The sequence below is a fragment of the Palaemon carinicauda genome, chromosome 1 (assembly GCF_036898095.1).
Source record: "Palaemon carinicauda isolate YSFRI2023 chromosome 1, ASM3689809v2, whole genome shotgun sequence".
Lineage (NCBI taxonomy): Eukaryota > Metazoa > Arthropoda > Malacostraca > Decapoda > Palaemonidae > Palaemon > Palaemon carinicauda.
Window position 1 is genome coordinate 12,593,337 of NC_090725.1, and position 24,404 is coordinate 12,617,740.

General features: G+C 43.5%; 1 protein-coding gene across 2 annotated transcripts in view; it reads right to left on the reverse strand.

Moving 5' to 3' along the window:
- Window positions 1–24,404, reverse strand: part of sol (small optic lobes) — a 362,901-nt gene that overhangs the window by 303,108 nt on the left and 35,389 nt on the right. The window contains exon 6 of one of the 2 annotated variants that reach the window (XM_068380123.1): window positions 18,158–18,285. In XM_068380123.1, the coding sequence (XP_068236224.1) occupies window positions 18,158–18,285 (128 nt within the window). The remainder of the gene's footprint in view (window positions 1–18,157; window positions 18,286–24,404) is intronic. The other variant, XM_068380131.1, reaches the window with a different exon arrangement.

Consider the following 24,404-nt stretch of genomic DNA (forward strand, 5'->3'; position numbering starts at 1 on the left):
ACTTGAAACTTAGGTCCTTCTAACCCTTCGAGTGCGAAACCTCGTACGACAACCCGTGGAGCTCACTGCCTCGTTTAGCGGAGGCCAAGGCTAGGAGGAAGACCGTCTTAAGGGTAAGGTCTTTGTCATGAATGTTCCTGAGGGGTTCGAAGGGTGGCTTAGATAGGGCCTTAAGGACTCTGGCTACGTCCCATTGCGGTACTCTAGAGGAGCGTGGGGAACATTACTGCTCAAAACTCCTTATGAGCATTGAGATCTGTCGAGAGGCTCCTAGATCGAGTCCCTTGAGGAGAAAGACCTGACCCAACGCGGCTCGAACTCCCTTGATGGCCGGGTTAGACACCCCTAGGTTGTCTCTCAGGTGAACCAGGAAGTCTGCTACCTTGTGGATAAAAGCATCCAACGGCCTGAGGTTCTGGGAGGCGCACCACTTTGTGAATGTGGCCCATTTAGCTTGGTAGACCATGACCGAGGATTTTCTCAGATAGCCAGTCATCCTTGCGGCGGTCTTTGATGAGTATCCTTCCTTCCTCAGGAGACGCTCGATAACCTCCATGCGTGTAGGCGGAGGGACCGAGGGTTTTCGTGAAACTTCTCGAAGTGGGGCTGACGGAGAAGGTCTTCCCTGTCCGGAAGTGGGCATGGTGGAAGTACCGCTAACTCCTTTAAGTCTGCGAACCACTCTCTCTCCGGCCACCAGGGCGCTACCAAAGTCATCTGCAGGTTCTTTGCACGTCTGACCCTGTTGAGGACTTGCCTGAAACTTTCGAAGGGAGGGAAGGCGTACACGTCGAGACCGTCCCACGGGTGCTGGAAGGCGTACACGTCGAGACCGTCCCATGGGTGCTGGAAGGCGTACACGTCGAGACCGTCTCACGGGTGCTGGAAGGCGTCCTCGAACGCTGCTCCTGGGTCTGGCACTGGAGAACAGAACACGGGGAGCTGGGCGTTGAGCTTTGTGGCAAACAGGTCCATCGCCGGCGACCCCCACTTGAGGATGATTTGTCTGGGCCACCTTCGGGTGTAGGGACCATTCTGATCCTACTATTTGGCCCACCCTGCTGAGGCCATCGGCTAGGACGTTCTTCCCTGGAATGAACCTGGCTGTTAGCTCGATGTGTTCCCTCTTGGCCCATTCAAGGATCCTTGATGTGAGGTCGCACAACTCCCTTGATTTTAGTCCTCCCTGCTTTTTCACGGCTACCACGGTGGCGTTGTTGCACATGAGCGCCACCGTGTTCCCTCGGAGATGGTGGACGAACTCTATGCATGCTCTCTGGACCGCTAGCAGTTTGAGGACGTTTATGTGTAGGGTCCTCTCCTCGGGGGACCACTTTCCCTTCGCTGTTTCTTCGAGGAGATGCGCTCCCCACCCCTCCTTCAGTGCTGCCTCTGAGGCTGAAAGCAGCAACCAGTCGTCTAGGTACCGGATCAGGCGGATCCCCTGCTCATGTGCCCAGACTGACAATGTTGCGAAGACCCTCATGAAGACCTGCGGGGCTGTCGACAGACCGAAGCATAAGGTCCTGAACTGCAAGGACTGGGAACCCCACTTCACCCTGAGGAACTTCCTGCTATAGGGGTGGACAGGGATCTGAAAGTATGCGTCCTTGAGGTCCAGGGACATCATGAAATCCCCTTTCCTCAAGGCTGCCAGCACTGACTTCGGCGTGTCCATCTTGAAGTCCGTCTTGCTTATGAACTTGTTGAGGGCGGAGAGGTCGATGACCGGCCTCCAACCCCCCATCGCCTTCTCCACCAGGAAGAGCCTGCTTTAGAACCCCGGGGACGGGTCCTTGACTAGTTCTAACGCTCCTTTGCTCACACCTCCTCTTATAATGCTGCCTTCTTCAAGGGGTCCTTGGGTGCCAGCCATTCTGCTCGTTGGTCGGGGATCAGAGGGGGCGGTTCTGGTAGGAAAGGAACTCTGTACCCCTCCCTCAGGACTGCCACGGTCCACGGGTCTGCCCCGTTGTCCCGCCATGCTTGCCAAGAATGTTTGAGGCATCCCCCTACCTGAGGCTTCGGCAGGAGTAGGGGGCCTCTCTTCCTACCTCCTCCTGGAGGCACGGCTAGACCGGCCTCTCCTGGAGCTGGAGTAATTTGGTCTAAAGGAAGCCTGCGGGGTCGTACTTCCCCTACGGAGGGGCTGCGACGCTTGACGCCAGGAAGAAGAAGGGGAGTCCCTTCTAGGTTGTGCTGTAGAAGGGTGGGGACCGTCCGGCGCAACCCTTCTATGAGTGGGACGTCTTACTGCAGGGGGGCTGGAATCCCCGGTCTCCTTGAGCTTTCGGACCCTCTCCATACCTTCCTCCACTGCCTTCAGGGGGAAGACAGAGTCACCCCACACTAGCGAGTTCCTTAGGCACTTCCCCTCCCTCTCGGGGAGCTTACTGACCAACTTATCGAGGACAGTGTCTCTAATCCTCAAGATCCAGTTGGCCGTCTGTGTGAGGGACTGGAAGGTAAGGAACTTCATGGCCTTCCCCCCTGAGCGGATCAGTTCCTGGAGTAGCGTCTGGTTTTCGGGTACCGTCAGGTCGTGAGACAGCTGAAAACCCACTAAGGTGCATGCCCACCAGTCTAACCACGACCTGACATTTACTATATCCTGTGGCCTGTCCTCCATCATCGAAACCTCGTCTGGTGAGAAGCACACTGGGGCGGAGGAGGCCCTGTCTTCTGAACTGCCCTGGTTGAGGGTGGATAACGCCGCTTCCACCGCGCGGGGCCCCGAGTGCCGTCCGTCAGGAACGTAAAACCTTTTCTGGGTCCTTAACCCCGGCAGTAGTTTGAAGGACCCTTGGCCCTTGAGAGAATTTACTTGTCCCGTGACGTATCTGTCCACGTGGTCCATCCCTAACTTAACGTCTGGGGCCAAATGGGAGAGTTAGTGATGGCTTTTTTTGGATGGGGTTGTCGACCATTCTTCCCAGACCCAAGAGCCAAGCTTACTCTGTCGAAGGTTTCGGGTCGTTCAGGCGGTGATGACGTCTAATTAGGGCTAATACTTTCCTATAGGACAACACTTCGTCCGCTGAGCACTCTCCGCCGTCCATCAGGCCTTCTACCACTTGCTCCTCCGCGTCGGGTGCATCGTTGATCACGGATGGAGCCACGTGGGAGGCTACGTCATCTCTTTCCCACCGATCCAACGGCGCGGATACTTCCAACACAGGTGGATCCGCCGAGATGGAGGTAGCCGTCATGGGTCTACCCCCTCCCGGGGAGCTCCGTGGGACCGGGGGACCACGGTGAGCCGGCAGTTGCCCAGGGTGCTTTGACAAAGCTGCCGTGGTACCGGGGATGGAGGCCAAGTTACCGGGCCGAAACAGCGGCTCTCTCCGCTGGGCGGATGGAGCCGGTGACTTGGCGGGTAAAGGCATGGCGAAGTCAACGTGTCGGCGGTTTCGACCAACGGGCGGATCGAACGGACGATACATGTGGCAAGGGCGCAGGAGCGGTTATAAAGGTCAATGCGGTAGTCACTGGAGCGGCGGATGCCCTGATCAACTCACTGCGGGGAACAGCTATTCGAATCCACTTGTCCCTGGACGAGTGCCCCTTCTTGTTCTTCCTCCTGGATGTCTTCAAGCGTTTCCTGGAAGGGCCAGAACAGGAGCAAGATTTCCTTTCCTACGCGACCTCTTCTGTTTTCTTCTCGCCTCCCGGGGGTTGGAGTCCTCCGAAGAAGACGATTCTGACGATGACGATGAGGAAGAGGCGGAAGAGATGGAAGAAGAGCTAGCTGAGTCCTCCGACGATGATGTAGGGTCTTCGTGCTGTTTCACCGGCGCGAACGGCTGCATAAAGTCGGGGGGGGAGCATCAACGATGGTGCCGGGGGAGTCCGTAGCGCCCTCCTAGACGCGAACCAAACGTCAAACTCCTCCTCTTGGCGCATCGGCGACCTGAAGAGCGTCCTAGGCGCCGTCCAAACAATGGAGTCGGGGTCCGACGTACCTGTAGGCTGCCTCTCCTTGTCTACTTCTCCCCCGGGCGCTGCAGTACCTGAAATGCACTGCCACGACGCGGGGAAAGGAGCTGATCCCGTCTTCCCCCACACTGGGTCTTCGGTCGAGACGGGTCCTGCGGGTACCAGAACCTCGTCTCCTGAGCACACTCCCGCCCCCCCAGCAGGGCGCCCACACGCCTGCAAATCAACAACAGCCCCCACATCAGTTACATCGGACTCATGGGGAATGGCAATGGGCCGCTTCCCCGCAACGGACTTACCTGGTCCCCTACTCTGGGTAGGGGAAGGTGACTGGGAACCTCTCTCCGATGGAGCGGCAGGAGACGCCAAGGGCGAAGCGGCGCCCGCCTTCTTAGAGGACCTCTTTGGAGCCTTCTTCTTCTTGGTAGCGTACAAGGCCAGGTCATGCACTTAGGATACGTGGAAGACGGCGAACACACGTTACCCCTACACGAAGAGCACATCGAATGCGGGTCTACCTCTGACTTCAACAGCCATGCACCACAAGACTTACTGACCTTAGGCCCGAGGCAACGGCGTTGGGATTCCATAAGGAAGCACTAAAACACCAAGCAACACAAGAACCCTGGGAAAGGAGGTGGATGAAAGGGCAAAAGGGAAAGGGTGAAACACGCGGTACAGTAACCACGTGGGGACACAAAGGGTCGGACGGGATGTGAGAGAGCGGTGAGATGTGAACTACGCCGCGACCAGAAGCTTACTGACGACTGAGACCTAGCACCATGCTCTCGCACGCTGACCCAGGTCGCCTCAGGGCGAGTATCCATCCGCCACAGAGGGACCCACTAGAGAAAACGGAGATAGGGGAAACTAAACAAAATTCTGGTCGGTTGGGAGGAGAATCATCCCAGATACTCCTAAGAAAGTAGTTCGAAGTAAGTACTCCGTGTTGGAACAAATATATATAAATGGTTTGCTGTTAGAGATCATATTAAAATCTCCCACCATCACTAATCTGCAGTGGCCAGCATGGTGATGAAAACTGTCCAAAACATAGACATGAATAAATTAACCCGGTCTTGGCTTCCAGTCCCCAGCATCACTGGAACAACTGACCAAGATGGTGGGCAGTTACATCCCACTGCAAGGGGGGCTAAAAATCTCTGGACTACAACATCCCACCTTTGGAAACCAAGCATTGCAACCTTTGGAAACTGAAACTTGCAACATACGTCAGCATCTTGTCTAAAATATGCATACCTTTGACAGTGATAGCATATGATTACGAGGTATCTATCACGTGTGTTATAAGTATCCCATCACAACATAATTTTGTCACCATTATCATGAATAACCCTCCAAACTTCAAAATCACATTTCAACATGTAGTGGGTAGTCCCACCTGCAGCAACTTTCTCAAATAAGTCTTATCTTCTGTTCTACATACTTTGAATCTGATCCAGGCAACGATTCCTTTGAATCAAAGGATTAACTACATAATCTTCATTATTGTACAGTGCTAGTGTAGCAGGTGACATCAGGTTATCTGGTTTAGGCAAAGAATTCTCCTTGCAAGAAAAAAAATCGATCTCATGAGCTTCTTAAGACCTCCTTGGACAATGAGTTTGCCTAATGTATATATTCATTCTGATATGAAACCAGACCAAAGTTGGGAACAAATCAACCTCCACATCCTCTTCCTACTACATAAGTATTTCACAAACATATCCTTACTAGACTACTTCTTATATGGAAGAGAGTCTCTTTCAAATTTCAACATCATTTTACTATAAAAAAAAATGAGCTACAATCACTAACTAGGTATTAGGAAACTGCAATAAAACATCAAGAGAAAAATATTAATTCAATTTTATATTATTTACAAACACAGCATGTAAGATACAGTATTTCAGAATCAACCCACCACAAGGTGGGAGTGATTGAAGCATTTCTTTTACTTAAAGTATGCAATTTCAGTGAATCAATGATTAGAGGTTTCAGTCATTCCATTCAAAAGACTTTGTAATAAAACCAGTTACTGTTCTACAATATTGCAAAGGCTTCTGCCTAAATACCAAATAATTAAACAAAGCACATTATAATTGAGTCCTGTATCCATATGTCACAAATAGCACCCAATAATTCAAACAATGAGAATATCATCGAAAAATTATCTATCTAACCAAAACTACTTTACCGAAGTAATAATCTAACCAATGGTTTGGGTATGAAGCTGTCCTCCAGTTTCAGTGAGGACAATTTCTATAATGTCTCGTCTAGGGATGTGTAAAGTAGATAACACTTGACTCTTTACTTCCTCTAAAACTATACTGGGTGGATCTCCTTTGTGAACTTCATTCAAATGTTTTTTTAAATCTTTGTCTATGGAAAATAATTCACAACAAAATGAACACTCAAACAAATTTATTTGGTGCTTTTTTCTATGACGAGCAATGGTCCCCAATTTCTGGAATTTTTTACCACACATTTTGCATTCAAATCTTTTCTTAAGACAATGATTTCTAGAGTAATGATTTTTTAGGCATTCTCTCGATAAATAACCCAATCCACAAATATCACAGGCAAAAGGTTTGTTATGACTATGTAGTTTCTGGTGCCTTGTTAATTGCACTGAACTTAGCATAACCTTACCACAAATATGACAAGGATAATAATGTTTAAAGGGAGAATTAGCACTGTCCTTACTATCCATACTCACTCCACAACTATCATCACACATTAAAGTTTTCACTGCTGAGGGCTTACTGTTTTGTTCTATTTTATCTTGTGAGCTACCACCAATTCCACTACTAAAAATGTATCCAGTTTTACAAGACCTTGTTCTAATTTTCCCCATGACATCAAAAGCACTTTGTTTCTGTTCTTCATATTTGCCTTTAACTAAACATTTAACAAATTTTGTTTTACCACCAGCACAAATATTTTTGAAAGAATCAATATTTTCTTGCCGATTCTCAAAACTTTCAATTAATCCCTTTAATTCTTCTTTTGAGCAACTCCTAAACTGTCTTTGAAAAGTAGGTCCAAAATTTATATCCCGAACAACAGCATGCCGGTGCTGACATGTTCTACCAGTCTTCCCAATAGCACATGAGCAGAGACCTGAATTCATGTCCACATCATAATACTGGCCACTAGAAACATTCTTCACCTTGAAATATGGAACAATTTCTAATCCATCACATACACTTTTATTTTTGTTGTATAGCAATGACAGAATATCATCAAATTGTCCAGCAAAAAGCCTGTTTAATTTCTCCTTATAAAATTGCTCCATGTCACTTACCAAAAACTCTAGAAGCTCTATCATTGTACATGATTTATTTGTAGAAATAAATTGGTCTTCTATAGTTGTAAGGCAATCTTTAATGAGTTCTAAGCTTTTAATAGGAAGATTCTTAGTGCCAATCATAAAACAGGCTGCCCATTTATGCTTTATAATAAAAAGATCTTCTAAATATTCATTGAATTTGAATGATGCTAATTTTTTTCCAATTAACTTTATCTTTTCAAAATGATTTTCAAAGTCCACTACACTTTCTGCACACACTGCATTTTTTAGCATCTCAAAGGCCTCTAGTCGACAGCTATGCCCACAGTTAACCTCATCATCACATAATAAAGTCCAAGCTTTTTGTATAACAAAATAAGGCGACAAAAATAACGTAGAATTTGGAAATGTTTCTTTCACTGCAGTCCACTGTATGTCATCATCCTCTATAAGAATAAGACGTGGACCAGCCTCACCTCGTCCACTAAAGCCTTGACTGGGAACCAACTCAACATATAAATTTAGTGCTCTCTGTAAATCTAAAGCAGAGTCTGATGTTGTAATTAATACCCCAAGGGGTAACTTGCATGACCCGTTATGAGTCGTCATAACATAAACTTTGCAACGGAGATAATCAACCGCAAGTGATTCAATTAACATAATGTTTGCACTACATGCAAGTTTTATGTGGACACTTCTCATAAGAGGAGAGAGCAGAGCAACAACATTTCCACTCGAATCACTGAATGACTTTATTGCAACACATACACTACCACACTTTGTATTATACTGTGATATATATTGATATAAGGACTGTATTTGCAAGTCTGATATGGTTTCCCTGGAATTAACTTTAGATAATAGATCAAACTGTCTGTAACACCAATTTATATCAGGGCACAGTCCCCGATCTTCGACAGCAGAGGTAAAATTATGCTCATGCTCTAAATGCAAATCTCTTTTATGGATTTCAAGGGCAGCTGATGGTTTGTAACCAGCTTTGTACATTCGGACAAATTTCTCCACCACCTCAACATCTGGATCTCTGTATTTTAAGGAACTGTTCTCCAGTGTCAAATGATTATGGTGGTGAAAAAGAATCACTTCTACTGGATAGTTCTTCAAGTGGGTCTTAAGTCTCTTCCTGGTGGCAGATAAAATAAACTGTGTTCTCAAGGTGAATTAAGATATATTAATATAGATATGAGAAATTGTGTTATAAAAATATATTTTGCACATATTAATAGAATTGTTGAAAGCTTATACCAAATATGCAGTTGCAGATAAAATTCAACAATTAACTTTTTTCAAAGAGCTGTGAATCTTTCAATCTTAAAGGAAATTAGAGAATAGAAAGATCACATATATTTATCATAAGTAAATATTAAAAGATATAAACAAAGATCTATATATCTAGGAAATATTCTATGGAAGCAAATACATGAATTCTTCTTCTCTTATGTAGAACAAAGCAGAATAATTGGTGTGGTGTTTAAGTGAATTCAAACATGACAAAAATAACACACATGCAGTATAATAAAGAAGGCAACAACAAAAAGCAAGCAGTTACTAATGCTTAAAGATGTTAATAGCCAGAAGAGCACCCTCATAGGCAACAGCCCAATGCACTAAAAAACATTTCACTTTGGAACTCTAGCATCTCTATACAGTACTTTAGAAATGCCTAAGGGTTACTTGGTTTCACAGAACACATGTTTTACATACGGAATCTCCAAAAGATATAAATCCAATACAGTATACCTCTTCAATTTATGGCATGTTGAGATAGATCAGAATATTAGGTTACAATAATGGTATTCTTGTTTGGGTTACACTGAATCTAGTTTTGGTTGTGTTTAAAACATTAATCAAACTGTCAATTTTTTAAATGGATTAAAAAAGAACTTGATTCATCAGACTCGTATAATCAAAGTTATTATCAGACAAAATGGTCCTGCCATCACACTGTTTACTCTGTTATTGAGCTTACATTACCAGGAATCCATGGATGTCTGAATCACAAAAGATAGAAGGGGTATGGTTTCTTCATCTTCTTCATTCAGAATTTTTCCTTTAATGCCTTGAAGTTATGATGATATTGGTTGAATATATCATAAAATATTTCCAGCCATTTTCATTCCAGCGACTTCAAATGACGTCATCCATCAAGAATTTTCTGTGAACCTTGGTGTGTTAACATCACTCCTTTTCTTTTCATTTTTCCTCTTTTAATATGCAATTCTACAATGCAACACACAAACCCAATTTTAACATAACTTAGAGTGAGTGACTATATTATAAAACAAATTGGTATGTCAATAGCTGATCAAAGTGCGATTTGCAATTATTGAGTCCTTGCCTCAAATCTCACAAGTTTAAGAGGTTTGATTTCTTCATCCTCCTCTAGCTCTGGTACATTGTCAGATTCCCCTTGCTTTCCTCTCTATTTTTCTAGGGCTTCTCAGTGATTGCCACTCTGCCACTTTTCATTTTAACCAGTTTTCTAACTGATTACTATAACCCCTAATTACCATAAGTTGAAATGATCTCGTTTTATTCTAAATCATCTGAACTTTACATCTCCAAGTTACTATTTACTATTGATAAACAGGCCATGCAGAGAGGGGATAAGCAGATGGGTGTCGGGCAGAGGGGTGACAGGCAGGAAGGTGATGGGCAGAGGGATGACGTGAACTAATGCTAATCATAGAGGACAAACACCAGGCCAATATATTTTACCCGCCACAAAGCCTTATTATGACCTTCAGGCTTCGTCACTTTCATTTCCATAGAAGCAGGAGAGCCTTCTTAGCTGCTGTAATGGCTTAGGGCATACTATGGGGTTCACCATCAGGTCAATGACACTTCTAGCACTGAGGACAATGGGGGTGAAGTAGTCTTAGTTACCAGTTCCCTTAAAACTGACACCGAGGGCCAACCTGTAAAACCTAAGGAAGACCAAGCCTTCCTAAGGTAATTTGTTGTGGTGGTCTGCAAGGATGAGATTCTATGGGTAGTAGGTTGGCCGGGGCACCAGCCACCCGCTAGAGACTTATGGGGTGCTTTGACTGGCCAGACAGTACTACATTGGATTCTTCTCTCTGGAAACGGTTCACTTTCTCTTTGGCCACACATACGCTGAATAGTCTGGCATATTCTTTACAGATTCCCCTCTGTCCTCATACACCTAACAACTCTGATATTACCAAACCCTTCTTCTTCTCTCAAGGGGTTAACTACCGCACTGTAATTGTTCAGTGACTACTTTCCTCTTGGTAAGAGTAGACGAGACTCTTTAGATATGTTAAGCAGTTCTTCTAGGAGAAGGACACTCCAAAATCAAACCACTGTTCTCTAGTTTTGGGTGGTGCCATAGCCTCTGTACCATGGTCTTCCACTGTCTTGGGTTAGAGTTCTCTTGCTTGAGGGTACACTTGGGCACACTATTCTATCTAATTTCTGTTCCTCTTTTTTTGTTAGTTTTTATAGCTTATGTAGGAAATATCTATTTCAATGTTACTATTCTGGAAATATGTTATTTTCATTAGTAAAATAAATTTTTGAATATACTTACCCGATAATCATGTAGCTGTCAACTCTGTTGCCGACAGAAATCTACGGTAGGGATACGCCAGCGATCGCTATACAGGTGGGGGTGAACACCACAGCGCCATCTGTGGTCAGGTACTCCAGTACTTCTTGTCAACACCACCTCAATTTTTTCCTCGGTCCACTGGTTCTCTATGGGGAGGAAGGGTGGGTCAATTAAATCATGATTATCGGGTAAGTATATTCAAAAATTTATTTTACTAATGAAAATAACATTTTTCAATATTAATCTTACCCGATAATCATGTAGCTGATTCACACCCAAGGTGGTGGGTGGAGACCAGCTTACATGTTAACAAAGAAGCTAAGTATCCCGTATTTTATTTTATTAGTTATTCAAAAATAACATAAAATAAATAAGTACCTGGTAAGGAAGTCGACTTGAACCATTACTCTGCCTTTATTAAGTACGTCTTCCTTACTGAGCGTAGCGGTCCTCTTAGGATGCTGAACGACTCTTAGGTGCTGAAGTATAAAGGGCTGCAACCCATACTAAAGGACCTCATCACAACCTTTAACCTCGGCGCTTCTCAAGAAAGAATTGACCACTAGCCAAATCAACAAGGATGTGGAAGGCTTCTTAGCCGACCGTACAACCCATAAAAAGTATTCAAGAGAAAGGTTAAAAAGGTTATGGGATTATGGGAATGTAGTGGCTGAGCCCCCGCCTACTACTGCATTTGTTGCTACGAATGGTCCCAGGGTGTAGCAGTTCTCGTAAAGAGACTGGACATCTTTGAGATAGAATGATGCGAACACTGACTTGCTTCTCCAATAGGTTGCATCCATAACACTCTGCAGAGAACGGTTCTGTTTGAGGGCCACTGAAGTAGCCACAGCTCTCACTTCATGTGTCCTTACCTTCAGCAAAGCAAGGTCTTCTTCCTTCAGATGAGAATGTGCTTCCCTAATCAGGAGCCTGAATAGATAAGAAACTGAGTTCTTAGACCTTGGAAGAGAAGGCTTCTTGATAGCACACCATAAGGCTTCTGATTGTCCTCGTAAAGGTTATGACCTTTTTAGATAGTACCTAAGAGCTCTAACTGGGCAAAGTACTCTCTCCAGTTCGTCCCCCACCAAGTTGGACAGGCTTGGGATCTCGAACGACTTAGGCCAAGGACGTGAAGGAAGCTCGTTTTAGCAAAAAAACGAGCTGCAAGGAACATGTAGCCGTTTCAGATGTGAAAACTATGTTCCTGCTGAAGGCGTGGATCTCACTTACTCTTTTAGCTGTTGTCAAGCACACGAGGAAAAGAGTTTTTAATGTGAGGTCCTTAAAAGAGGCTGATTGGAGAGGTTCAAATCTTGATGACATAAGGAACCTTAGGACCACGTCTAGATTCCAGCCTGGAGTGGACAACCGACGTTCCTTTGAGGTCTTAAAAGACCTAAGGAGGTCCTGTAGATCTTTGTTGGTGGAAAGATCCAAGCCTCTGTGGCGGAAAACCGCTGCCAACATACTTCTGTAACCCTTAATCGTAGGAGCTGAAAGGGACCTTACGTTCCTTAGATGTAACAGGAAGTCAGCAATCTGGGTTACAGTGGTACTGGATGAGGAAACTGCATTGGCCTTGTACCAGCTTCGGAAGACTTCCCCTTTAGACTGATAGACTCTGAGAGTAGATGTCCTCCTTGCTCTGGCAATCGCTCTGGCTGCCTCCTTCGAAAAGCCCCTAGCTCTTGAGAGTCTTTCGAAAGTCTGAAGGCAGTCAGACGAAGAGCGTGGAGGTTTGGATGTACCTTCTTTACGTGAGGTAGACCTAGAAGGTCCACTCCTAGAGGAAGAGTCCTGGGAATGTCGACCAGCCATTGCAGTACCTCTATGAACCATTCTCTCGCGGGCCAGAGCGGAGCCAACCAACGTCAGCCGTGTCCCTTAGCGAGAGGCGAACTTCTGAAGTACCCTGTTGACAATCTTGAACGGCGGGAATGCATAAAGGTCGAGATGGGACCAATCCAGCAGAAAAGCATCCACGTGAACTGCTGCTGGGTCTGGAATCGGAGAACAATACAACGGGAGCCTCTAGGTTATCGAGGTAGCGAACAGATCTATGGTTGGCTGACCCCACAGGGCCCAAAGTCTGCTGCAAACATTCTTGTGAAGGGTCCACTCTGTGGGGATGACCTGACCCTTCCGGCTAAGGCGATCTGCCATGACATTCATATCGCCCTGAATGAACCTCGTTACCAGCGTGAGCTTTCGATCTTTTAACCAGATGAGGAGGTCCCTTGCGATCTAGAACAACTTCCACGAAAGAGTCCCTCCCTGCTTGGAGATGTAAGCCAAGGCTGTGGTGTTGTCAGAGTCCACCTCCACCACCTTGTTAAGCTGGAGGGACTTGAAGTTTAACAAGGCCAGATGAACCGCCAACAGCTCCTTGCAATAGATGTGAAGTGTCCTTAGCTCCTGATTCCATGTACCCGAGCATTCCTGTCCGTCCAAAGTCGCACCCCAGCCCGTGTCTGATGCGTCAGAGAAGAGATGGCGGTCGGGTTTCTGAACAGCCAAAGGTAGACTTCCTTGAGAAGAAAGCTGTTCTTTCACCACGTGAGAGTAGACCTCCTCTCTTCGGAAACAGGAACTGAGATCGTCTCTAGCGTCATGTCCTTTATCCAGTGAGCCGCTAGATGATACTGAAGGGGGGGGAGGTGGGGTCTCCCTAACTCGATGAACAGGGCCAGCGATGAAAGTGTCCCTGTTAGACTCATCCACTACCTGACTGAGCATCGGTTCCTTCTCAGCATGCTCTGGAAGCAATCTAGGGCTTAGTAGATCTTTGGGGCCGACGGAAAAGCCCGAAAAGCTCGACTCTGAAGATCCATACCCAGGAAGACAATGGTCTGGGATGGGACGAGCTGGGACTCCTCAAAATTGACCAGGAGGCCCAGTTCCTTGGTCAGATCCATAGTCCATCTGAGAATCTCCAGACAGCGACGACTTGTGGGAGCTCTTAAAAGCTAGTCGTCTGACGGAGCCGGACACAAGATCATGGTACTGCTGCACAGTCTGTGAACTGTCAACCATGGGAAAGGGAGGAAGTACAGTGACAACCCGAAGCTGTCTAGACTGTCTGGGTCGTAAAGACAACTCCTTATCGGGTTGCTGAGGTTGCCGCACTGCGTCACAACAAGTCACTTCTGCTGGTTGTTGAACGTCTTCCCAGTGACACACTGACTCCGTAAACAAAAAATCCTCTAACAAGGACTAAGCTTGGACTGCATGTCTTGCAACACAGCTCAAGGTCTATGGGAGCAGGTGTGGTAACAGACGGGGTTAGCGACTGAAGTGGAACCATTACCCTCCCTGGAAGCATGTTATGCTTAAATAAAAGTCCATAGGAGGCTAAGCAGCTGAAGGCTCCTCTCCAAATGACAGAGTCCTCAAGGGAATATCAGAAGGAGGGAGAATAGCACTTTCTCATCTACAGGAACCATATCCGAGAAAAGCTAAGTTTTCTCAGTGAGGGTTTCACTGGTGCAAAAGCAGCAGACTAGAAGGCAACGTTATGAAACTGCTTGACAGTCTAGTGAGTTGGCAACAACCAAAGATGTGTGCCTGAGAAGCATGCGGTAAGGTATGCAGAGCATGCTGTATGCAGAGCATGCTGTATGTAGAGCATGCTGTAAGGTAAGCAGAGCATGTTGCATGGCGTGCGGCTTATGCTGCATGGGATGAGGCTCATGCTGCATGGGATGAGGCTCATGCTGCATGGTATGAGGCTCATGCTGCATGGGATGAGGCTCAAGCTGCAAGGGATGAGGCTTATGCCGCATGCGTTGAGGAGGATGCATAGCATGAGGCTCCTCATAGCATGAGACTCCTGCCTCGTGGGTTGAGGAGGATTCCGCATAGCATGAGGCTCCTGCCTCATGGGTTGAGGGGGATGCCGCATAGCATGAGGCTGCCTCATGGGTAGAGGAGGATGTCGCATAGCATGAGGCTCCTGCCTCATGGGTTGAGGAGGATGCCGCAAAGCATGAGGCTCCTGCCTCATGGTTTGAGGAGGATGCCGCATAGCATGAGGCTCCTGTGAAGTTCCTGCCTCAAGAGTTGCGTCTGCCTCAAGGGTTGAGGAGGTAGCTGCGCAGAGAGAGGCTCATGCTGTGAAGAATGCGGTTGCTGCATGCGTTGAGGCGGCTGCCTCATAGCATGAGGTTCCTCAAGAGTTGAGGCTCTTGCCTCAAGAGTTGAGGTTCTTGCCTCAAGAGTGGAGGTGGCTGCCGCAAGAGTTGAGGTTGCTGCCTCAAGGATGGGGGAGGTTGCCGCAATGCAAGAGGTTGCTGCCTCGAGGATGGAGGAGGTTGTCGCAACACATGAAGCTCCTGCCTCAAGGGTAGAGTAGGTTGCTGCAAAGCATAAGGCTCCTGCCTCAAGTGTTGAGGAGGTTGCCGCAAAGCAAGAGGCTCCTGCCTCAAGGAAAGTGGAGGTTGCTGCACAGCGCTGGTATCTGGCAACTCCCAATGCGGCAGCTCACGCGTGGAGGTAGGTTGAGGAACCTCAACATCATACGTCTGGCAGGGTGGCCTGCGCAGAGGTGGAGTTGAGGCGGCTGCCTCATGAGCTGCACAGCGCTGGTATCTGGCAACTCCCAATGCGGCAGCTCACGCGTGGAGGTAGGTTGAGGAACCTCAACATCATACGTCTGGCAGGGTGGACTGCGCAGAGGTGGAGTTGAGGCGATGAGCGCTCGCAGGAGGAGGTGTGCTAACCTTCTCTGCCTGAAACTCCTGCATCAACACCGCAAGCTGATACTGCATTGTCAGCAGCATAGACCACTAGAGTTTAAGAAAGACAACAACAAACGGAGCTACTGTCCGTTGAAACTGAGGGTCTAAAACAGCTGGTGCGGCAACAGACGGAGTTACTGTCTGTTGCGATACCACCTTGCCTCTCTGGGAGGTGTGCAGTTGTCGTACTGCAGCAAGTCCGAACTGACCCAGTGCTAATGGCTACACCTAGGAGTTGGACTTGCGCGGAAGGGACCGACTTGCACTTAAAAGCTGCAAGATTTGGTCCATGGTTTCTGCGAGAAACCTCTTCCGCAGACGAGGAATAAAAGGGCTCTCTCGTCTTTGTGTGGGTGGGGTGATCACGTTGGTTACGTGAGTTGGTAACACCCGAAACCACGGAGGGAAACGTCTGTTCGTCGATCAAAGCCTGCTGAACCCATAAGTCCTTCGACATTACTTCTCCCCTGGGCTTGGGAGCTTGTAAGAGGTCCCAGACTAGGCGAACAACTGGCACGAACAGACGAACCCTCGAACGCAACACTGTAACACTTTGCGCTTATCACTTTATCACTTTTGATTTTCTGTTTGCACTTATTTCACTGAACTCGAAACTTTAAGTGGTTTGTACCTGAAACACGCAATTCTATCCTTCATTAAAAGTTAGTAATTGCGAAAACAGTATTACAATGTAACAGAAAAACATAATGAAAGATAAATAATTCAGTGGCTGGAAAAGAGACTAAACACTAGATCAAATAAACTACGTTTAAAATCTCTCACCGCATAAAGCCTGAGAACAAGAATAAAACTCTAGAAACGTTTACCTTCTTCCCCTAAAGAGACTAGGGAGAAGAGCAAAAAAAATAACAACGTTACCCGCTTGAACGAAACGTTTATCCTCCTCTCTCTCCCTCCGTCTCTATCTCTCTCTCTCTCTCTCTTGACTTAGCACCTGAGAGAAGAGCCCAATATATATATCGTTAAAACATATTATTGTTAAAGGAAAAAAACTGAAAGATTTCCCAAATAAAAAGTTCCTTTATTAGAATTAAAACCATTTAAGCTAAGAAAGAATGAACAAAACGCTAGAATCGGTTTACTCTTACTGCAACGTGACACCGTGATAGACTCTCTCTCTATCGTAACGATAGAGCGCAAGTTGAACGTTCTGAACATCAACAACTGCAGAGACAAAACAAAACGTTAGTTCAACTTTGAAAACAGTACAAGACTATCAAAGAAATTCTTTCAAAAACATTAAAATAGCATAATATGTTAACAGGTAAAAACGAAATGACGGGCTCAATGTTAATTAACTTCGGTTCCAAGAAAAGACCGCCTACTATTAGGAAAGGTCGAATATAAACAAATATAAAAATTAATTTTAATAAGTTTATAATAATTTAAGGAAGTTAATCAAAGAGGCCTATAAAAGGCGGAGTGATATAAAATAAATCTATAACTTTTGTTAAGCAAAATTAAGAGAGTCTATACTCTCTTCGACACCAACACTTCCGTCTAAGGGAAGGGTCGGCCATTTAAAAGTGAAAGAGAGTTCATACTCTCTTCGTACCAAAATTAAATAAAAAATTAAATCAAATTAATTCCAAAAACTTGCTAAGCTAATGATATAGCTTCCTGAATAGCGAAGGCTAAAATCTAGAGCAAATACATCACCAAATCGTGAGCAATAACTCCAGAATCAACAGCGTATCCATGTAGGTCTAGCCGGAGGCACGACAGAGGAAAAATTGAGGTGGTGTTGACAAGAAGTACTGGAGTACCTGACCACAGATGGCGCTGTGGTGTTCACCCCCACCTGTATAGCGATCGCTGGCGTATCCCTACCGTAGATTTCTGTCGGCAACAGAGTTGACAGCTACATGATTATCGGGTAAGATTAATATTGAAAAATTTCACTTTTCCTTGTTTCCTATCCTCAATGGGGTATTTTCCTTGTTGGGGTCCCTGAGCTTATAGTATTCTGCTTTTTCAGCTAGGGTTGTAGCTTAGCAAGTATTAAGAATAATAATAATAATAGTACATGTTGGTGTACGGCAATTACCTCACACTCTACCAACCCTGAAAAAAACTCTCCGATGTGAATAAGTTCTCCATGCTCCTGAAACTTACTCCCCCGGGATCAAGTCAGGGAAGTATACCCAGAAGCTTCAGCAAAAGAATAACTCAATGAGGAGAGTAAAGTATTAAACAGTCTCTCTGGCACTGTCATAGGAGTTACCATGAAAGAATATGTCCACCTTTAATGGGAGGCCACGATCTCCTCTCAAGATACAACAATAATTGCAAACAATCATGCCCCTAAGGCGTAGCATAAGTGCAATATGGATCTACAACCGGTTTAGCCAAGGTTCAGTCACAAAGCTTTCTAACATGCATAACAAAACAGGACAAAGAAAAAGGCTAAAAACCCAATGTAAACTAAAAATGGTCATGTGTGAATAGTTGAAATATCCCAAAGCTGTAATTACAAGCCAATAATAGTGAAGTCTTCATTTAGCATGCATAGATGAATAGATGCAATAGTGAGTTACAACACATCAAATATTTTCAGCTAAACTGACTTACCTTCTGCTTAGCTTCGGTTGACGTATCTTAACAATCATTTTGGCTGGACAATCAGTGTGCTTTTTATGAGGTGTCTTTACACGTTTATGACTTTTTGGTTTCGTATTACGGTGACATCTCAAGTCTACCTGAAAGAAGGGCAGAAATGAATGGTTAATTTTAACTGAATGAATCAGGTGGAAAGTACTAAATCTTTGAAAATACTGTTCTATACACAGACGTATATACAGTAAAACATTAGTTTCTACTCAATATGAACATGGAAAATTAAAAGCATTTCTTTCATAATCCTCCATTCCATATACTGTATATATACTGCATATATACATAAAATCTCTTATTTTACTATTCCAGTCAAAACACAAGAAATCCTGTATCATTTACTGTACAGTAATACATCAACATACAAGCACTCCATCATACGAGCATTATGAGATATGAGCCTGCCTCCAAGCAAAATTTTGCATTGAGATACGAGCACAATATTGTGATATGAACATGCTTACAGATGCTAACGCTAGATGGTTGAGCACTTGGGAGCACTCTAAATCCATATCACTTGTTCCATACATGTGGTCGTCGACTTTTGTACACATCTCCTGTGTTGTTTTACCACTATTTACAGTACATGATTTTCATTATATTTGTGAACATTCTTTGTAATAAATGACGGGTTGTAAGAAGGCAAAGTGGTAAGGTTGGCAGTGAGAAGAAAAAACGCATGATGACAATGGAGTTGAAGCATGAAATTATCGAGAAACATGACCGTGGTGTTCGCTCGAGTGACTTGGCACGCCATTATGTGCAGTGTACATCGACGATACATAAAAGTTAAGAAAGGTAGAAAAGTATAAAGTTTGAAAAAGACTAAGCTAAGATCAATTTAGTTAATTTTTAGTTTAATTGTTATGCTATGTGTAAGGAACAGTATTAATATGGCAATGACCAAGCCTCTCTCCTTCACTACTCCTTCAGACACACTACCATTAGGCGCTATCTTCTGTTTCGTAGGTAAGACATCATCATAAAAACATATTTTATTTCATATTACAGTAATCATTTATTATATCATTGTGCATGTGTGTGTACAATATGTCTATACAGTACAGTATAACAACTGAAAAAAGGTATTTTGACGAAGGAAAAATCTATTTCTGGGCGAGAGACCTGTGCCGCTCCGTGAAATGCTCCTTTAGCATCATTTCTAAGGTATATAACTGCTATATATTACCAGAGAAAAAAGTTGCATAGGAATGCCAGGGATGAACCCAGCTCGCTCACCTAAATTAGGTGTCGGTATATAGTAACTGGGGCGTGAAAACCACTGTCAGAGGTCTCGTGCCATTTAGATATCTCCTCTTCAAATATCCCCGTTACTACGAGGTGTCGTTCTACATCCACTACTGATTACTACTACCACTATCTCCACCCACGCCAACTACGTCACTCCTTTCATAGCATCTTCGGTGTTTACTGTTGTTATTTTCATTGGTTTTGGTGTTTTTAGAGGACCAGAACAGATGAAATTTTTGTCAGTTATTTTATATGGGAAAAATCAAATTGGCAAATTGACTTATGAGCTGGTCCACGAACTAATTATACTCATATCTTAAGGCATTACAGTATTCCCTATCACTTTGAAGTCAGGTATGAAGGAAAGACCAAATTGTAAATAGTGTTAGTACAGTATATGTGAATGGAAGAAAATCTGTGGCCCTTATCACTTCCTTTTGGTAGAAGGAGATAAATAGAAAACTCATAGTAATTCTAATATTATCATTCAGTATCTAATCCAAATGATTTACTTATTATCTTATTAATTTCTCATTATTAATGAGGAACTTACTAATTATTGCTGGTCAGGGTATTATCAGTTTTGAAGAGGTTACTAAATTCCTGGGAATAGCTACAACAGGGCTCTTAATTACATAATCATTGATTAAGCAAAACTATAATCTTGGCTGATGACATTAAAATATCATCTTAATCTTAATATGTCAGCATCTAAAGGTATTGATGCAAAATTAACATTTTAATTGTGCACATATAATTTAAATGACCAGTAGATATAATCCCAGAGCCTCATTTTGGAAGTCAAAATCAGAATTTTTATAAGAAAATTTATTATTTTGAGTTAAGAGTTCTAACATTATCGAAGCACTGCTTCTCAGCCTTAAAACAAATAACCAGTTTTCTTTGTATCCCCTATTTTCCTCAATCCTCCCACAACAATGGCTGGCACCTGATCTCCCTTTATTGGGGGGGGGGGGGGGTTTGAACCTGATTTGGTAGTTTAAGATACTTCCAAACTTATCTTAGACATTTATTAGGGTTTATCTCAGCAATAAGGTTACTCAAAGATTGAAAAGGTAGTACTACCTTACTTTCCTCGTCTGACACTGAGTTTCCTCTTCCTCATTTCCTATTCTGCATGAGAATCCAAGCAAACATGAGATGATTTCTCAGTTTGTATTCCCTTTGAAAATGGGATAGCAGCACAAATACATAGAATTGTATTAAATTTGGATTTACTAGCACCTGGTTAACGTTACATTATGAGACAAGCTAGTGGTTGAGCTTGCAGGTGAAAGGTGAACACTGTCATGGATGGTACATCTGAAGTCATGGTCTGTTCCTCTTGGATTCTGATGGTTTTACAGGAATGGAATCCTGGCAAACCAAAGCCTTTACTATAGAAGATCTTTAAACAATCTGACCCCTGCCTTTCTTTTTAGGCAAAGGTAGGAAACAGAAGGAACCAAAGCTTGTGAAGAAGGATGAAATTCTCTATTGTGTCTTAAAATTTATTTACCTACACAAGATCAACCAATGATGAATTATCATATCTGAAAGGAACTTTATCCAATAATGATATGCTAGGGTTTAACACAAAATAGTTACATCAATGGTTCAAATCGTACATAGTACGAGTAGAAAGAGACATGTAATACCTCTTAACGAGACAATAAACAGAATAAAGTAGAATTAATAATATTGGAAAACATTCCATAAATGCATCAAATTGTGATTAAGCCAATCAATTTCCAACTGAAAGAACTTCTCCTTCAAAGCTTGAACACTAACCTATAACTCTCTACCACCCACCACAAACCCAAACAAACAGGTAGATTTCTGTTCAAAATTGCATTTCCATCTGTATTTTCTCCTCTCCTACAGCATTCTTTCCTCTTATGCTTAATAACTTCATTACAATTTCTTATTTCAACTAATCAGAACTCTCCCATAAACTACTTAGAATAAACAGAACATTTCACCCAACGAATGTTAGGATACTTGACACACTGATGATCCCTCATGCAGTACAAAGGAAAGTGGGTCTATATTTTGACAAAAGCCTTACCAAAGTTAATTTGTCACAAAAAAAAATATTAAAAAAAAATTGAAAAATACATACTCTCCTAATCTTACTTTGAATTCTACTAAAAATAAAAGAATTAAATTATAAAAATTAAAACATAAGAGCTGCTAGCAGGTCATTCCTAAAAGTCTAGATGTGATTCAGTAGAATAACTTAACTCTTTTATAACAGTAATTATCAGTACAAGCCTTCAATAACAGCATGTCAAACATATGAATCTGATAGTTTTCACCTTTCACATTCAGGAAGCTGATACATCCCAAAACTTGTGACTTCATGGATCTAGTGCTGAACTCCTTCATTAACCCTTTTACCCCCAAAGGACGTACTGGTACGTTTCAGAAAACCCATCCCTTTACCCCCATGGACGTACCGGTACGTCCTTGCAAAAAAATTCTATAAAATTTTATTTTTCATATTTTTTATATTATTTTTTTTTTAAAAATTCAGGCATTTTCCAAGAGAATGAGACCAACCTGACCTCTCTATGACAAAAATTAAGGCTGTTAGAGCAATTTAAAAAAAAATATACTACAAAATATGCTGGGAAAAAAATAACCCCTTGGGGGTTAAGGGTTGGAAATTTCCAAAGAGCCTGGGGGTAAAAGGGTTAATATCTTTATAGAGCAATTCATCCAAAATATTCTCTAGTACACTGTTCAATGCTGTGATATCTCTGATCCTGATCTGTGAATCTAGATTCTAGAGGGCTATCAGGAAAAAGTACAACTGTATTCCTGGAAGTGCTGTTTGATATTAGCTTGTGACATAAGTTCCTTGCTATGACCATTTTCACCTCTTCTTCAAATCTTGACAGAAAGGGTCAAAGAAGTGGAAGGATGAAAAACCTGGGAGTTGCTTGTTGCCCTTCTTGCTCGGTGGAGGTGCATCCTCCCTTGAAATTAGCTGGCAAGAAATTGTATGAAGTCAGTTTCTCCCCTACTGAAGAATTCCCTTTGTGGTTTCTAGCCCTCTTTGGAAAAAACTACATCCCACTCCTTTGCAACAGTGAAGTCAGTGAAGGGAAAGATTAAGTTTCTATAACATACAACATACTTTTAAAATAATTTCATTACTCATATATGGCTGTCATTTGTGGTTAGAAAGTCCCAGGCTTATAACTCATGAAGTCTTAAAATTTAAAGAAATTCACTAGCAATGTGTCAGTAGGTAGTAACTGTCCCACAGCCCTCTCTTTTGCGTGAATTAGATATAACATAGAAAAATTGAGGGGGTGGGAGATAGGTTAAGTATTTAGTATATGATTAACGGATTTGTCTGAAAAACATGCCTATGTTAAAATCTTAATCTGATCACGCCAAACCCATTAAGTATACAGAGTACAAATGGTAAATTTACAAAAGGCTGATAAGCTGAATATCCTAGTATTTTTAAAGTTTACGGGACTATAGAAACGCTTGATCACAGAACTGGTAAGGAACCAAGTGTCCCAAAATGCTAACGGGGTACAGAGGGCAGTTAAAACACCCAGACAGTAAAATAGATAGTAACTTTCTACTATAAATCAGGATCAATAGCCCATTTAGATGACCTTTAAACGAGTACCATCTTCTTGCTCTGAATTAAAAAGAATGGAGGTGAAGAGCGACAAAGGCATCACTTCATACCTGCATTCACGATGGTCAAAATCTTAATATCCCTCATAGATTTACTTGACCAGCCTCTTCCTCTCAGATGTTAAAATATGACTTTTGAAAAACTTGCCTCATTAAGTGAGTGTTTAAGAGTATAGGTTAAATTTGCAGATGTAATCAACAAGATTATGAAAGCCTTGCCTCCCTCGTGCCGCCTCATGTAGTGTAGTAGCATGGCTTTTACAGGACAGGCAGGAAAGTAACCTGTCTTTGAAGCCTAGACTGGAATGTTAAATGGAACAGTGGCAATATTATGGCCTTGGCTCTCTAGGTCTTGGGAACAAAACAAGAACGAACATCCAACCCATCAATAACAAAACCCCTAATATGCATTAGACTACAAAACGGATTTTGAGCGAAGCAAAAAATCTATTTTTGGGTAAGATGGCCATGTCGTCCTGATGGAAGTTCCTCTAAGGTAGCTTCCTAGGGTATATTACAACTACGGCGATATTCCCAGAGAATTTACCTTAAGGTACCCAGAATTCTAACTCCTGGAGCAAATATCCCTAATAAAAGAATCAGGGATATCGCAAAATATCAGCGGACGTATTCTTGACACGCCACATGGCAATCTGTACCCCGAACAGAGTTAACACTTCGTAGGGGTCAAATGGCAAGAAAACGAAAACGATAAGAAAGGGGGGAGCCGTTCATAAGGCCTCTCTCCTCCCCGTTTCGTAAGCGTGCCCTGCGCCGCTCGCGGCGCCATCTGTATTCCTTGTAGCGATACACGAGGTGCTACAGATACTGTATGTAGGGAGGGGTCCTACAGCCCTTTCCCATTTTTTTTTTTTTTTTTTTTTTTTTTAAAGGAAAGGGGCAGGGCGGGTCCATCAGGACGACATGGCCATCTTACCCAAAAATAGATTTTTCGCTTCGCTCAAAATCCGTTTTTTGGGCTCAAGCCATGTCGTCCTGATGGAAGTGTACCAGAGCATTACTGTATCTGTGGATTCTCAAAACGTGCCGTACTCCTCAGAAATATTTCCCTAGTTAACTCGACTGAGCGACCTAAGATGTTACCGTTATACATCTTTTCACTAACCATAAACCATGATAGCGCTTCCTGCCCCCTACAGGGAAGAGTCCTACTAGACTCTGGGAAGGAACGAAGAGTACATATACCTATGTATGAATCACTGGCAAGCCCATATAGTGGTCTCACCCTATATGAAGTAAAGCATAGTCTGTAAGGAACTACAGCGTCAAA